Here is a 15,648-nt window from a genome sequence, read left to right as displayed (position 1 = left end):
CCTCTCGTGGCTGCCGAAACGCCTGAGCCCTGCAGTTTTTCCTTGTGTGACGGAGTGGAGATGCTCACCTTCTGCATCAGCAAAACGAATATCGAAGCATTTTGGGAAGGGGGCATTTGGCACAGGACAGATCCACGTCCTGCTGGGGGGAACAAGGAGCGGGGACATTGCCAGACACTGTTGGTGTCACCTCCGCTGGGAGGGTCCCTCCATCAGGCTGAGAGCAGGAGACAGCCCTCTCCCCCTGCCACACCAGCACAGCAAGCTGCTAATGAAGGCCTGGTGCTAATGAGGGTGTGATTTAATAAGGGAGGGGACAAACAAGGGACAGGAGGTGCAGAAGGGTTGGGGACATGGACCCCAGCCAGGGTCAGCCCCGTGGTAGGGCAGGTCTCCCAGTGGGGACCGGGGTGAGAGCCAGGCGTGCGGAGGACGATGCTTTCCCGGTGTGCTCCATCCCTTCAGAGCGCTGATGCCTTAAGGGCTTCTGCGGCTGCAGACGTCATCCCATCGATCACGTTCATTAGCTGCCGATGCACTTCTCCATCAATTTGAGTTCTCTTTTGAACTTGTTCGTGAGCTCGTACAGCCATGGGTTCGGCAATTCAATTAAACAGAGTCTGAAAAACGCGTTTCCCTCTGTGTATGTTAAAATTTGGCCCTGATGGTTTCATTGGCTTCCCCCAGGATTTCTCCTGTAGGATGAAACACCACGAAGATCCCTTGCCTCTCCCCCGAACCGCTGGGGTTTTACCAAGCTGCCGTACCTGCAGCAAGAGCCCAACCTGCCCCGAGTCCTGCCCTGCCCCTGCCTGCTCCGGGAAAGCAAGAGAGGGTTGAAAAGAGCCATGTGGAGCTGGAAATGTTATGGCTCATTTTGAAATGAAAAGGCAGTCTCAGAATATTGCATTTCTGTGAAATATCCCATCCCAGCTTTAGCTGAAGCACTTCGCTCCGGCTCTTATTTTTGTTACTTCAACATTATCAAGCACTAATGCTTAGTAATTTAGAACATAACTGAAATGACAAACTAAAACATTTTGATGCGGGAACCTCTCCGAAATCTGGGGAAGAGCTAGAAGGACAAGCCTTTTGGTGCATTTTGCGATAATCCTTCCTAGACGGTCTCTTCTTCCCATCAGGAGTCAGATCTTGATCTGTTGTGTGACCAAGCAAACGAAGTGATGGCCCGATACAGCTACTCCAGAGCAAAAAAACCCCTCTCCTGAACACTTCTGGCCACTTAAAATTAAGGCACTGAACCCCAGCCCGAGCCATCCACCAAGGTGGTGAGTACGTACACGATAGGAGCAAGCACCTTCCCTCTAGCTCTCTATTCCACTCATAACATACAGTATGTGTTCTGCTTTAAAGAGACACTGGGTGAAATTAAAACCAGCTTCAATGCAGATTTCCTCCCCCAGCTTGTGCTAGCGCTGCGTTGTCAGAGCTGGAAATGCAATGGCCAAGTGGCTTCTGGCTAGTGCTGGTCCTGGGTCTGCAGCATCTCGCTCCCCACTCCTCCTCCTCCTCTCCCAGAGTGGCTGCTGGAGCATCAGGAATGTAACTCCAGCAGGCAATGTTATCTTCCCAAATATTTTCTGTCAAGCATGGATATGTTTCTGTGGCTTTCAGTTGCACAAAGCTTCACAGAGCTGTGTTTTGGCCTGAAGTTATCAGCTTGATGTTCCCTTCAACTGGAAAACGTTTCTTTTTGGTTGTTTGTATAGAAGGAATAATTCTTTATGCGGACCTCTGCAACTCGTGAGCCTGGTCAGGCAAGGAGGAATTGCTTTACATGGCAGTGGAGGAGAGATCCCGTAAATCAGATCCCACCTCGTCTTCTGCACAAGTACTACCGGGTAGAGAATAAAATAGAACATCATACGGTACAGTATGATATGTGCAATACAGGAAAAGTTTGCAAAACAGGATTATAAATCACTGGAAAGAGAAGAAGCATTTAACTTAAAGCTTTGGAAATATATTAAAACTCACTCATTTTGTAAATTTGGTTAACTCGTATTAATCTGTGAAAATATGCAGGTTTTCTTCTATGTGGAGACAGATGACATTTCCAGAACTCAAGTCTTTAGGCTTTTCCAAGTTCTTATTGAAAAGCCGGAGATAATTACTTTTCCAGGGACATAAAGATAATGATTCCACATTTACAGAACATGATTAATAACAAGTCTGTTTGTATTTACAGTCACTTCGCTTACCACTGAAACAGGGCCACCTCCGAAGCAGCCTATGGAGCTTTTTACCCCATGGTGCTGGGAATCTGGCGCTGTGGTTATTTCCAGGCATGACACCAAAAAATCTCTCTGAAAGGGTCTTGGGGAAGATGCTGGCTCATCCTCCTGCTCCTAATGCCTTGCCCAAATCTCCTTCCCTGCCTGCCTTGGCTTCGGTGGATGGGGGGAATGGTTTTTCCCCCTTCTCTCTGCAGCAATCGTGAATATTGGGGAAGCTGCTACAGATCTCCCACTGGATGGAAGCTGGATGAAAGCCTTCATGCCCTACAAGCATTGGCTGCCAGCAGCCAGGGAGGGGATGGTGGTCTGACTCCTCAGCCAGAGATTGCTTCCAGCCACAAAATGGTCTGCCTCTTCCCAGCGCGAGGAGAGCGTGACCACGGGCCAAGGATGCGGCAGTGAGCAACAGCCGTCGCAAGGCTTTTTTTTAACCTCTGCAGCTGACTTGGTGGTGGGAATACATCACATCCCGCTCTGTGCCTCAGTTTCCCCATTACTAGGGAAGGGAGAGGGATGTCTGCTTCGTACCTTGCACTTCTTCACAGCTGCAGCTCCGGTGCTGAGCAGATCTGACCCATCCAGCCCCATCCCATCCCCACGGCTCCGACTCCCCCCTTCCCCAGGGCAGCACCACCAACCCCAGCCAAAAGCAGACAAGCCCCTGCAGGTTCCTCAGCCAGAAGGGACCCTGCTAGCAAGAAACCTCACTGCTAAGCCCTGCCTGCTGCCCAAAATACTCTCCGGGTGGTGACCCTGCTTTGGCAGGCAGTGTTCCCCTCCCCATCACCTCCAGCCCAGGTTGGCAGCTGCCTCTGCCAGATCGGAGACATCGCGGAGGCTCCTCTCTCCCCTCTCTGCTAATGGGGAAGGCTCCGCAGCCTTGGCGAGCCGGTGCCAAATCCCACTCCAACAGCTGTATGTTCTCCAGCATGAGTCATCCCCACCCTGAGCTTTCAGCCTCTCCATAACAACATTCCTTCTCTCTGATCTCAGATCCTGGCTGTGATCGCTCGCTGTCTAGTTCTCCTTCCTCCATCCACATGGTTCCTCCTGTCCAGGCTCAGTCCCCAGCCGAGGCAGCAGAGAGCAGAGGAGGCTTTGCCAGGATCACCAGAGCTTGAAACAAGGCGGATGCAGATCCCTTCCCTCCCCCAAATTCAAGAGGAGGTGCCCAATTACCATGAGATTCATTTTTTCTCTTTCTGAAGAGAGACAGTGACGTCAATTCTTTTTCGTATTGTTTTTTGTTGTTCTTCCCCATCCAAGATGTGTCTGTAAGAGCAAGCACTGCCCAGAGCATCAGGGAAAGTGCCCCAAGCCTTTGGTCCTGCACATCTCCTGTCCTGCCATGAGCTCTGCTCCAGAGCCTCCTACCTGAGCCCCTTCCTCTCTCTCTCTGCTGTCACTTTTGTCCCCAGTGGGTTCTTTTCCCCTCTTCACCTCTCTGCTCCTCCGGAGGTGATCCCGCTGTCTGCAAGGATACAGGCAACTGCAGCATCCACCTCCCCCTCCGTGAGCTGGGTACGGCTGGAAAGGTGGAAGATCCAGGCTGAGCTCTTCCTTCTCTGCAGGAGCTCGTCCCCTGCACAGTCCAGCTTTAACCCCTGAAGAACAGCAAGCACCTGCCCTCTGCCCTACGCTGCCTCCAACATCGTTTATCACATTAATGGTAGGCCCACGGGAGACCAACCCACTCGGGGCATCCCTGGGCGACCTGCAATTGGAAAACTGCTTTTGAGCAGGCTCCTGTGTAGGGATGGGCAGTGCCTGAGCGCGATGGCCCTGCGCAGCTCCGTGCTGCCAGATCCCTTCCCTGCCCGCGCTGCCAAAAGCGTTGACCCTTGCTCCTAAAGCTGCCGGCGCTGAGCTCTCGCCGCTTCCCCCTCCAGCTCTTTGGCCGGCTCCGCCTGGCACAGGTACAGCCTCTGAATAGAAATCAGATTTTGCTCAAAAGCATTAATTTCTTCTGGATCGTGGAGTGCCCAGATGGTCTCCAGTGGTAGCGAAGGGAGACCTTGAACGTGTCGCTTGAACAGCGTGAAAAGCCAAAGTCAAATATCATTCCTCCCTGGGCAGTTGTGTTTGTTAGCTTGCCTGGACGGCCGGGCTGAGCGAGGCATCGCCCCGGTCCAGCGGTGCAGCTGGCACGTTGAACCAGCAGCTATAATCCCTTGCCTTTCCCCAGCGCTCATCCCTCAAGAAGCTCCAAAATTTCCCAAACGCTGCTTTAATTCAGCCTGGCAGGGGAAGATGACCCCGTGCAACACCTCCACAGCATAACCCAGAAGTGGGGATTTTATTTCTCTCATCATTGACTCCCTGGATGATGCTCCCCTGCCAGAGACAGGTGAGGAATCCGGTATCCGGTGCCTCATTTTTGAGCTTTACCCCTAAAAACCTTTCCTGGGCAGTGCTCCCTGCCACAAAGCCAGCTGGCTGCATTCTGCATCTGCTTACGGACCATGGGGTGCCTGTGGCAAAGTCATGCGGGGAATTGCAGGGTTGTGTTTTGTGGCTCCCTGGGGAGAGCAGGGGTCTGGTTTGATGCTCTGAGATTTACCACAAGTGTGGGGAAGAGGGGGGATGCAAGCTTGGTACATTTTTAATTAAAGGCTGATAAACAGCCTCTCTGCCTGCAAAACATCAGTAGCTTGGGGGTGTAATGAGGCCGAATCTCCTCAGCACTTACCAGTGCGTTGTGTTGTGGTGTTGGTGCGTGAGTATGTTGGTGAAAGCTAGGAGCAGTTGTTTCAGTGCATTGCGATGTGCCACCAGCGGCTACAGCTGTAGGACTCTGCTCGCTGCCCTGTGAGGATGGGGATGCAGGGATGGGGATGTGGGAACGGGGATGAGGATGCGGGGCAGGGGATGAGGATGGGGATGCGGGGATGGGGATGCAGGGATGGGGATGGGGATGAGGATGAGGGGATGGGGATGCAGGGATGGGGATGCGGGGATGCACTGCCATGACCCTTGGGGCTGACGGAGAGGTCTGCGTCTGTCTCTGTGGCAAGTTCCGAGGAAGAAGGGCAAAGCGCCACACTCAGAGATGGCTCCTTGCAGAAGGTCTCCTCTTTGTGCCTGCCTGGAGGAGAAAGTGCCTCTGGAACCTGCCTTAACCACTGTCTGCGGGGGGGGGGGGGGGGGGGGGAGCATCAAACGCCTCGGCTGCCAAAGTGAACTTGGGGTAATGTTTTTACCCCAACTGCTAAACTCTCCTGTGCTCTCACAGCTGGAAGGGGGAAAAACCACTGCAAGCCCAGTCCCAGAGCAGGCTGGCCTGGCTGGAGAAATGGGCTCTGTTGGTGCATCGCAGGGCAGGGGGGCTGGGGGGGGGGGGGGGGCGTGGGAGTGGGAGGAGGTCCGTGGACTCTGAGCATCCCCTCAGGTATCGGCGGGTCCCATCCTGCGCCGGGAGGGGGCTGGGGGTCCCTGCCGGGAGAGGCAGAGAGGGGACCGAGGAGAGGCGGTGGAAGGCAGCCCGGCCCCGGCGGCTGCCCGCCCTCCTCCCCGCCATCCCCGGAGCCCGGCCGGGCTCCAGCCCCGCTCGGAGCCAGGAAAATCCCGCAAAGCGATCGCAACTTTCCCACGGCCGCCAACCGCGCAGCCCGCACCCCCAGGGAAGGGGAACCGGGGACCGGGGTGGGGGGGTTGTCCCGGCCCGGTTCAGCCCGTCCCCTTCCTCGTTCCCCGCCATCCCCGCGCTCCGCCCCCCCCCGCGGGCCGCGGCCGGGGCCGGGCGGGGCGGGGACCCGGGGCCGGGCGGAACCCGCCGCCCCCCGCCCAGACGTCCCGGCGGCGGCGGCGGCGAGCGGGGAACCGGGAACCGGCCGCTCCCGCTGCCTCCCGCCGCTCCATGGCCCCGGCCGCGGCGGAGCCCAGCGCCCGCCGCCCCCGGGAGACGGGGACCGGCCCCGGCCCCGGCCCCGGTCCCGGTCCCGGTCCCGGCGGGAGGCTCACGGCTCGGCGGCCGCCGGTGAGTGAGGGATGGGGCGGGGGGGCACCGGCGGCGGGGTGGGGGGACCCACGCGGGTACACGGACCCGGTACCGGCCGTAGCCACTTACATTAACCCCGGGCACAGCGACCCCGCAGCGGGATGCACAGCGGGCACCCCCGGCCACGGGGTACCCCCGGCCACGAAGAGGCTCCCGCAGACACCAAGCGCACGCAGGGACACGAGCAGACGGACAGATGGACGCCGGCAGAGGCGTGCAGCCCTCACACGCGTGCTCGCGTGCCCACGGCGACACGCAGGCGTGCACGGATGTGCACGCACACTCGTGTGCGAGCCCACGCGTGGACACACGCACCCTCGCACGGCCAGGAACTGGGACCCGGGCAGCAGCCGGCTGTAGTATCCGAATCCCGGGAGTTTTTGCAGTTCCGAGGAGCAGTCACGCAGCTAATCCCCACACGGGATTTGGTGTAGACACTCGAGAGAGGAGAAGTGGGTGGAAATTATCCCGGTAGCTCCTGGAGTTTGGGATCGGGAAGGCCTTTCAGCACAGGGGGCTCAGCTTTGCGGCTTGGAGTTGGGGGGGGAACGACCGCAGGCAGAGCCGCGGCTCCCGTCTCGCTTCCAGGTGGGTTTTGATTCCTCTTCATGAAATCAGGGAGATGGAGGTTTTTGCAGGGTAAAGAGTAAGGGAGATGGGAGGTTTAAAACGCCAGAGGCAAGAGTAATTCCAGCTGGGAATATGGCTAGAAACTTCACTGCCTGCAGGCAGAGTGGGATGTGGGTCCCTGGGGCGGGAGGAGAGGGGTTATATGTGTTTGTACCCGCTGGATAACTTGGGCCATGCCTGGGAGCAGGGAGGACTTGGCAGCCCCCCCCGGAGTCCCCTCCCTCCCTCCACGCTGGCAGGGATTTTTCAAAGGAGCAGCAGGGAAGGTGCCAAATTCAGAAAGAGTTTGGTCCTAATTCCCTGGAAATCCCAGCCTACGGATTTTTTTTTTTTCCTCCTTCCTTTTCTCTTGGCCGTGAGGATTTGCAAGGTGCTTGACCGCAGCCTGCATCCCCGAGTGCCCTGCCACCCCGCACCACTTCCCGGAGGCAGGAATTCTCCCAGGAAATCCCCCTGAGCTCCCCACTCCTTCCCCCTCCTCCAAGCAAGCAAAAAGCTGCCACTAGAAATCCAGTCTCCATTTAAATTTAGATGCCTGCATTATCTTGAATTTGAATTTATTAATTATTTGCATCTGGTTCATATCAAAAAAAGTTGAGCAATGCAGATGTCCTGATTTCGGCATCAGCTTGGAGGAGAAACACAAAATTTGCCAGCATTTCTATTGTCTCCTTAAACAATGGCCCGTCAGAGCAGCCGGGAATTACGATCCCCTTTGCAGGGGTCTGACATGAGTTAAGCATCCATCCAACTTGCGTGATCCCCTCGCTATGGGTGACTGCGGCTCATTTCCTAGCCGTAGAGATTAGTCTAATTAGCAGAGCAAATCTGGGTAAGGCAAGCTCTTGTAATTAGTAATCAGTTGGATGTTTCCACGCACTTTCTTTGCCTGAGGGGTAGAGAGGAGTTTAGCGGATGGCCCAGTTTTGGGAGCAGGGAGGACTTTGGAGAAGTCAAGGTGAATGGAGCTGGAGCAGCTGGTGGCACTGGTGGCTCTCCTCAGTCCCAGGTGTTGCTGCATCCCATTTGCCCATCGCGACCTTCTTGCCTGGGGGAGCCCATCGAGCATGGGGTGGAAAGCAAAGAGACGGGCCCGTCTGTGTCCCCAAACCACCCCAGCACCGTCTTTCCCCATAGCCTGCTGTCCTGGATCGTGTTCCAAGTGACAGTGGTGGCCCCGGCAGCTCCTGGCTGCTGTCTGGGATGTGTGACCTGAAGATGGGAAGCTGGCAAGATGCTTCTCCACAGCTTGGCCAGGCGTGGAGGTGATGTCTCCATCAGCAAGTGCTTAGTGGAGGTGGTTGTGTGTCAACATCTCATCCATCCCGTCCTTCGCTTGGGGAAACCGAGGTCTCCGCTGCTGTGGAGAGAGGAACAAAGGATGTTTAAGACTGATGAGCCATCACCTTTGGGTGACGGGCAGAGGGTAGTCATACCCGGGCTCTTCTGTGCTGCAGCAAGGGTGAAAATATATCACAAGCCTTGTTAAAACCAGGTGTGAGACCCCCCAGCCCGGGACCAGAAGGTGGTTCCTGCTGGGAAGGGGGATAATCCTTCCCACGCCGTGATAATTAGCATTACTGGGTTTATGTGGGAGCTTCTATGAGGTAACTTAATTAATTATGATTGATTAACAGGTGTCCCCAGCCAAAGCTGAAGCTGGAGAGACATTTTGTCACCGTGTTGGGAACACGCTTGTGCTGGGGTCACGGCAGGGTGGTTTTACCCCTCGGGACCGAGCCCAGCGGAGGCTTTGCAGCTTCAGAGTGGGAGCTGCCAGTGGGTGCTGGGATGGTGACAGCATTTTCTTCTGCTGGGAGAGACCCAGAAAGATACCCGTTGGCTTTTTATTTTGTTTCCTCTCTTTGAACAACTTTAATGTGTAGCCAAGGGGGGAAATTTGAAGTGGACTGAATAAAATAGGAAAGGAGGCGGCACCACGCAGGCGAGGACGTGGGGCCTCAAACCACCCCAAGCATCCAAGTTGCTGGATGCACCAGGCGCCGGGACCGATGCTGCTCCTCCGCTGGCTTCGCTTCTCCTCCAGCCGGGATGGGAGGTGAGATCGGGAGCCGGTGCCTGGGTGCTGCTCCGCGCGATCCCCTCCCTGCCCCGTGCCGGGGGCGGCGTTGGAGGTTAGGCTGAAAGGGAGTTATTTTTAAGCATCACATCTCGGCGCAGACTGTCATTACCATTCCCCGTACCTTTCCCGGTGGGTGGGGAAGCCAAGGAAGGGCTCTCGCAGCACAGCTCGGTGCGTCCTCGTACCCGTAAGGTCTCGGCTGCCTGAGTTCCCCTTCCCTGCGGAGGGGGGACTTGGGGGAGCTCAGCCACCACGGGCTTTGGCGTCACGGGCTCCCTCGGGGGCTTGGACGAGGCGGAGGGGGCTGCGCTGTGCCTCGGCGCTTTGGGTGTCTCGCCCATCACCGCTGCCTTTAAACACGCTGCGGGCTTTGCTGGCTGATTTGGCAACAAATTTCAAAACCGGTTTATTCCCAAAATCAGGAGAACGGCTTTAAAGTCACTTTTAGGAAAAGAAAAGGAGGTGCTCTCTGTTTGTCAGGCACTTCTTGAGTGTTCATTACAGCCTAGGCTGCTCCCGGTACCAGCTCCCCGGGGGTGATGCTCTGCAGATGTGACCTGCAGAAGACTCCCAGGATGGGATCCTGGGTGCAGGATGGGATCATGCCCCGAGGATGGGCAACGCAGCCTGGAGCGGGGCAGGACGGTGATGGAAACACTCTCCCTGGGGAGATGCTGGGTTTTAAATCCCTGCTGGCGTGGTGGAGTCTGTCCCGCACCGAAGCCCTTTCCGAGTGTGAGCCAAGTGCACTCCTGGAAAGAGAACTGGCAAGGGGGAGAAACCTGCAAGGGGAAGGCAGCTGCCCTCAGTGCTGCCTGCACTTGGCCCTTTTCCACTCGGTGTTTTTGCAGCTCTCCAGCACATCACCGAGCTGGCTGGCCGCTGGCTGGCATCTCCTGTGGCACAGCACTGGGGTGGCATTACCCGGCACCGGCGCAGCCCCTCATCCCTCGGCCGGAGGGAAATTTTGAGGCCAAATCTGCTTTTCGATAGCCTGTGGCACGCTGCAAATTCAAGCTGGCAGCACGATCATGGCAGGGGCAGAGCATCCCCGGGGCACTCGAGGGATGCAGGGACCCACCTGCAAGAGAGACCCTTCCCGAATTCCACTTTACCTCCAGTCCAGCTCTGCTGTTGTCGGATGCGTTGGGATTTAGTGTCAAATTTTAAGAGCGTCTGTCTGCGAAGGCGGCAGGAGAGGATGGGGGGGGGGGGGGGTTGGAGCCAGCAATATGCCTTCGTGATGGGGGGGATTAGAGAAATATTTGGGTTTATTTTAATGCCAGGCTTATTGCGGGGATTGGAAGCTTAACTCCGAACCTGGCAGCAGAGCAGCCCTCATCTCGCTCGATAACGCTAACGGCATTTACATTTCTATACTGTCATTCCTCCCCACCGGGAATCAAAACCTCAAAACTGGAGGTGTCGGGTCCCGGTGAACCACGGCTGCCTCCGGGCTGGAAGGAGGTGGCCGGGAGCCCTGGGCCACCGCCTGTCCCTGCCAAGGGACCGGGCTGTCCCCCTGCCCCAGCAGCACCCACGGGACCCCCGGCCCTGCCCTCCAGCTGAGCTGTGTCTAGTGCCGCTGCTCCAGCGTTGAATTAATCCATTCGCGTGAGTGTCGGCGTCTGCGAGTTGCAGAATTGGATGGCAATGCTGGGTTTTATTTTTTTATTTTTTTTATATATATTTTTTTAAAGAGCTTATATAACCTTGGGGATTCTATTAATAAAAATAATGGTTTTGAACTCTGGGAACAACCAGCCCCGGCAATGAGCAATTAAATGCTCCAACTTCAGAAAGCAGGCAGCTATCGGGCGGCGGGGAGATAAGGGGAGAGGCGCTCGGGGCAGGAATAGTGGCAGGGGGCTGGGGAGGGGGCAAAGAGGATTCCCTGCCTGGAGGCAGATTGCTGGCATCTGCCTGTCCCTCCTGCCCTGTATCTCCATCCCTGTTCCCCGGGGAAAGGGAGAAGAGGGGAGAATGGGGTCCGGACCCCGTGGATGTGGGGTGGATGGGCACCCTCTGGTCCTGCTGCACCCATTTTTAAACATCCCAGCTCCCACAGTTTAACACCGGGTTGTATCCGGCACAAAAGCGTGGGAACAGCAGCCCGGCACGGCCGAGGGGAACATCACCTGGACCCAACCCAACGCCCTCGGTGGGACCCCGGGGGGATGCTCGTGGTCCCCACGGGCGCTGGCTTTGGCTCCGTGGGGGCTCAGGTGGGCTAAAGGGGATCATGGCAGAATTGGGTTTAAAGAGGCACAACTGAGGCTCTGGGCCAAAAATCGGAGGTGGCTGGTGTGTGTGTTCAGCGTGATTTTGGGGGCCATGAGCCCCGGGGGGTTCACATTTCTCCCCCTCAGCTGGTAACAAAGAGCCTTTGCTCTGCTCTTGTGGTTTAGGGGGGGTCTTACTTTTTTTAATCCCTGAGTAGCCAACAAGGCATTTAAAGGGTTTGATATAAAATTAAGAGAGGTTGAATCTAAGATGGTAATTAGAGAAAGCTGGGACATAACCTAAATCAGGGCATTTGGAGGCAAAAAAACCCACAGTCTTTGGGATGTGTTTGAGTTGTTTCCCTTTAATACCAAAATATTTAAAAACTCATTTTTCCATTCAGGGTGAACATTGCATTGGGTTTATTGTGTTTCTCCCTTTGCAATGCAGGATTATCAGCTTGTTTCACAGAAAGGTTTAACACCCCACTCAGCAGTGGGCTGTGGGTTTGGGTTGTTTTGTTTGGGACTTTATTTTTTTTCCTTTAAATCTCCCTTATTCAAATTGTCACAGCTTGACAGCCTTGTGCCAGGAACACGCTGTCATCCTGAAACTCATATCTTTAATTCCTTCCCTCTGATGCTAATAACACCTTAAGATGATTAAGACTGGGGAAGAAAAAAACTTAGTATCTTATTTTTCTGCCATCGGTGATGCTGGTTGCTGGCTCTCAGTGCTTCATTCATCTCGGGGAGTAAAACTAGAGCGGTCACCCTCCTCCTACCAGGGTGTTTCTCCATGGTTTTAGTCTCTGGCTTTTAATTGCTGAATATAGATGCCGCCGTGCTATCCGAACGCTTTCCTTTTGCAATTTAAGATGCAGCATCCCTTGGCTGGGGGCCACCCTGCAGCGCTCCCCGCTCACGCCGGTGGCACATCCCTGGGCCCCGTTTGGGAACAGCCCGGGCAGTGTTCCCACGCCAGCCTCCGGCAGCACCGGCAGTGCCAGGAGACGCGGGCGAGGGCACGGACACGCCGTCCTGCCCGGGCTGCGCAGCCACAGCCCACATTACCAACCATTGCCGGGCACACAGCAGCAAGTAGTCGGGCTGCAAGGACTCAGATTCCTGTCAACATGAGGTTATTTATTTTTTTTAAAGATGTTTTCGGTCTGGGACGTGGTCAGGGCGTGTTTTAGCTTCCCCGTATCGCGAGGCACCGCTTACCCTGTGCACGACGGTGCCAGCCCAGCTGACGCTTCCCTGCCAGACTGGTCACCGGCTGGTTTTGGCAGCAACTTCGACACCTTCTTGCTCATCTAGGAAACAAGGTACTGGATAAAATGAAATACGGTGCACTCTGGAAGGCCCCATAAATCCCTGGATGTGGAGCTTTATCTTGGTGTGTGCAAGGGCAGGACCCCATGGATGCGCTGAGGGGGTCGGCTTCCCCCTGAAGCAGGAGACAGCAGCAGATTGGGAAAAACACCTCTTTCAGCTTAAATCCTGCGTGGGTGCTGAGTTGGTGGGTCCTGTGGTCTGATGAGCAGCTCGAAGATGATGGGGTGTTGGTTTAGGTTTTTAGGTCGTGTTTGGATAGCGAGCGGAGCAAACCGGGGAGCTGCGTCGCTTGCAGGGCCCCATGCAGTGCGGCTTTGTCAGAGCTTTGCTTTGGGTTTTCATGTGCAGCCGTGCCTCAGTTTCCCCAGCGGGCAAATAAATGACCCGTTCCCTCACCGCTGTCAAGCCGAGCGGGCTGGTGGCACCCCTTTGGAGGTGTAGCGGGACTTGTTGACCCAGGACAGGTCATTTGGGCCCCTGATGCCAGCGATGTCTCTGTGCCAGTGCAGCATGTGGTGCAGTGGGGTCCCAGCTATTCTCACTGCCCTGCCCTGTCCCAGTTTAGGGGTATGAGTTTTGAAGCTTTGGCAGCACGGTTGGAGGGAGCTTCATAGCCCTTCTACTGCTCTCGAGCAGAGAGAAAGAAGTAACTAGAGGAAAGTAGGCAGGCGAGGGAGGAGACCAAAGCTGCTGGTCCCTGACGTGGTGCAGCCTGTGGGCTCGGTGTCCCCTGTGCTCCCGGCATCCCCATGCTTCCCGTGTTCCTGGCATCCTCGTGTTCCTGGTGTTCCTATGCCTCCCGCGCTCCTGGCATCCCCCTGCTCCCAGGGTCCCCATGCTGCCGGCACCCTCCTGCTCCCAGTGTCCCTGTGGTCCCCGTGTTCCCAGCATCCTCATGCTCCCAGTGTCCCTGTGGTCCCCACGCTCGTGGCATCCCCATGCTCCCAGCATCCCGGGCACACGGACCCCCAGTGATGCCTCTTCACCTTTTTCTCCTCCCCACCCCACAGGAAGGGTGGCCGAGCCGGAGACGATGACTGCCGAGAGCGCTGAAACCAACGGACCCATGCGGGAGCCGGAGGGGGGGACGACGAAGCCACCGGTGCCCCCCGCTCCGCCACGGCGCCGGGGACGCAGGCTGCGGCGCAAGTCACCGCCGGAGGTCCCGGTGAAAGGGCAGCTCCGCATGCGCTCGCCGTCGGGAGCCTTCGTCATGGTGGGCATCTCAGTGGTCCTGGTGGGCATGACCATTGCCGTGGTGGGCTACTGGCCCCATCGGGGACCCGGGGGCACTGGGGCCAGTGCCAGGAATGCCAGCATCGCGGGGGACATGAGGAGGGAGGTGGCCGCCGGGCGCCACGTGCCCCACAGCGAGAAGCTCAAGCTGATCGGCCCCGTCATCATGGGCATCGGGCTCTTCATCTTCATCTGCGCCAACACCATGCTGTACGAGAACAGGGACATGGAGACCCGCAGGCTGATGCAGAAGGGGCTCTACTCCATGGCGGCGGGTCTCCCCGAGGGGATCGGCCCCGAGGACGGGCGCTGCCAGCGCGGGGACGGCCAGCCCGTCCCCAAGGCCAACGCTGAGTGCGTGGAGGGCTGCTACCAGGTGGATCTCTCCTGCCAGCCCTGCCCCGGCCCCTGCAGCAAGTGGTCCGACTGCTACGGCCCCAACAGGCTCCAGACCACAGCCGAGTTCCTCCAACACCCGGCAGCATCTCCCGCCGCCTCCCTCCTCAGCCTCCGCTCCGGCGCCTCCGCCGAGGCCAACCTCAGCCTCTCCTGCCGCACCGGAGCGGACTCCCTCCTCTCCTCAGCCGTCGGCGCCTTGGCGTTGCCCGTCATCAAGCTCAACAACCGCTTGCTGGACGCGGCGGCGCGGGGGGCCAGCGAGAGGGCCGAGGCGGGACCTGCCGAGCCCCCCTCTGAAGCACCACGGCTCTCCCGGGCTCCGCTCTCTGGCAGCATCGCATCCCGCAGCCAGGACCGTGGTGGTGGTGGTGGCCACGTCATCATCAACATGGATGGCGGCTGCCCCGGCACGGAGCCGGCGGCGGCAGAGCTCAGCCCCGATGCGCAGCTCCACACGCCGGGACACTCCAAGTCCCTGGACCTCGGCCAGCCGGGGATGCTGCTGGTGGCCCCCATCAAGGACCGTAAGAACCGGAGCTGGCCCCGGCTGGACCACGTCAGCCTGGTGGGTTATGCCAAACTGGAAAGTACTGGCGAGTCCTCGGACCGGCTGCTGGAGCCCAGTGAGCCCCCGAGCCGGGGCGAGCTCCGACCCAGCTCCTGGGTGGTGGGGATGGAGCGAGGCGTGCGGGTCTGACATCCCCAGTGCCCTCAGGGACCGTAACGTCGCAGTCCCTCATCCTGGCCCCCAGCACCCACCAGCAACCCCAAACCCCCGTGTCCAGGAGGTGTTCAGGGACAGTGTTTTTAAGCGGATGCCAAGAGGGAGGTCGTGACCTGCTGCTCCTGGGGGAGGACTCGCCTGGGGTGGGTGGGATGTCCTCTCCTAGCTGCCTCTCGACAGCTTCCCGGTGGATGCCCTTGGCCTTACAAGCCCTTCTCCCAGTGGCTTTTCCAGAGGAGCCCTCGCTTTGAGACCCAACACAAACCGCGGGATGGGGACACAGGGCGGGCGAAGCCCCACCAGCCCCCGCAGCACTTTATTTCAGCGGGGTTGGGGTGGGGGGATGTTTTGGGGGGTTGGTGTCCCCTTGCCCACTCTCAACCCACCGGAAAATTTGCTTGACCAGAGCACGTAAGCCCGACGGGGCTATTAAATATTATCTTGATGCCATGCGGTCCCGCCTCGCCTCGTTGTCTTCCCTGCAAGATGCTCAGCTGGAGAGAGTAAGGATGCTCTACAGCTACTGAATATTTGCAGGATAAGGTGATGAGCTCAAGGTTTGGGGCTTTTTTTTTTTTTTCAGAGTAGGGATGTAAAAGGTGCCCAGGAGAGCTGCAGGCAGCGAGCGAGATGCTGCTGCCCACCCTCCTGCCATCCAGGCAGCTGCAAAATTAAAAGAGTCACTGGTGTGTGGCGGTTCCCAAAGCCCGTCTGCGGGTCAGGGTTTATTTGTGCTGTTTTCTGGTGGGGTGAAGGAT

The 15,648-nt window shown here is 57.4% G+C and overlaps 1 protein-coding gene across 3 annotated transcripts; it reads left to right on the top strand.

Annotated features, from left to right (window-relative positions):
* The first annotated feature begins 3,938 nt into the window (after positions 1 to 3,938).
* On the top strand, positions 3,939 to 15,340 carry TMEM200B (transmembrane protein 200B). Of its 3 annotated transcripts, none has more exons than XM_052811783.1 (2): positions 3,939 to 4,605; positions 13,542 to 15,340. In XM_052811783.1, the coding sequence occupies exon 2, from the start codon at positions 13,565 to 13,567 to the stop codon at positions 14,861 to 14,863; it is 1,299 nt and encodes a 432-aa protein (XP_052667743.1). In that variant the 5' UTR covers positions 3,939 to 4,605; positions 13,542 to 13,564; the 3' UTR covers positions 14,864 to 15,340. The 3 variants fall into 3 exon arrangements, with proteins under 3 accessions (XP_052667743.1, XP_052667741.1, XP_052667740.1); XM_052811781.1 differs by lacking the exon at positions 3,939 to 4,605 and adding an exon at positions 4,952 to 5,066; XM_052811780.1 differs by lacking the exon at positions 3,939 to 4,605 and adding an exon at positions 7,578 to 8,944.
* Positions 15,341 to 15,648: the final 308 nt, after the last annotated feature.

Source organism: Harpia harpyja, chromosome 16 (assembly GCF_026419915.1).
Source record: "Harpia harpyja isolate bHarHar1 chromosome 16, bHarHar1 primary haplotype, whole genome shotgun sequence".
NCBI classification, from domain to species: domain Eukaryota; kingdom Metazoa; phylum Chordata; class Aves; order Accipitriformes; family Accipitridae; genus Harpia; species Harpia harpyja.
This window is presented reverse-complemented; position numbering and strand designations above follow the sequence as displayed.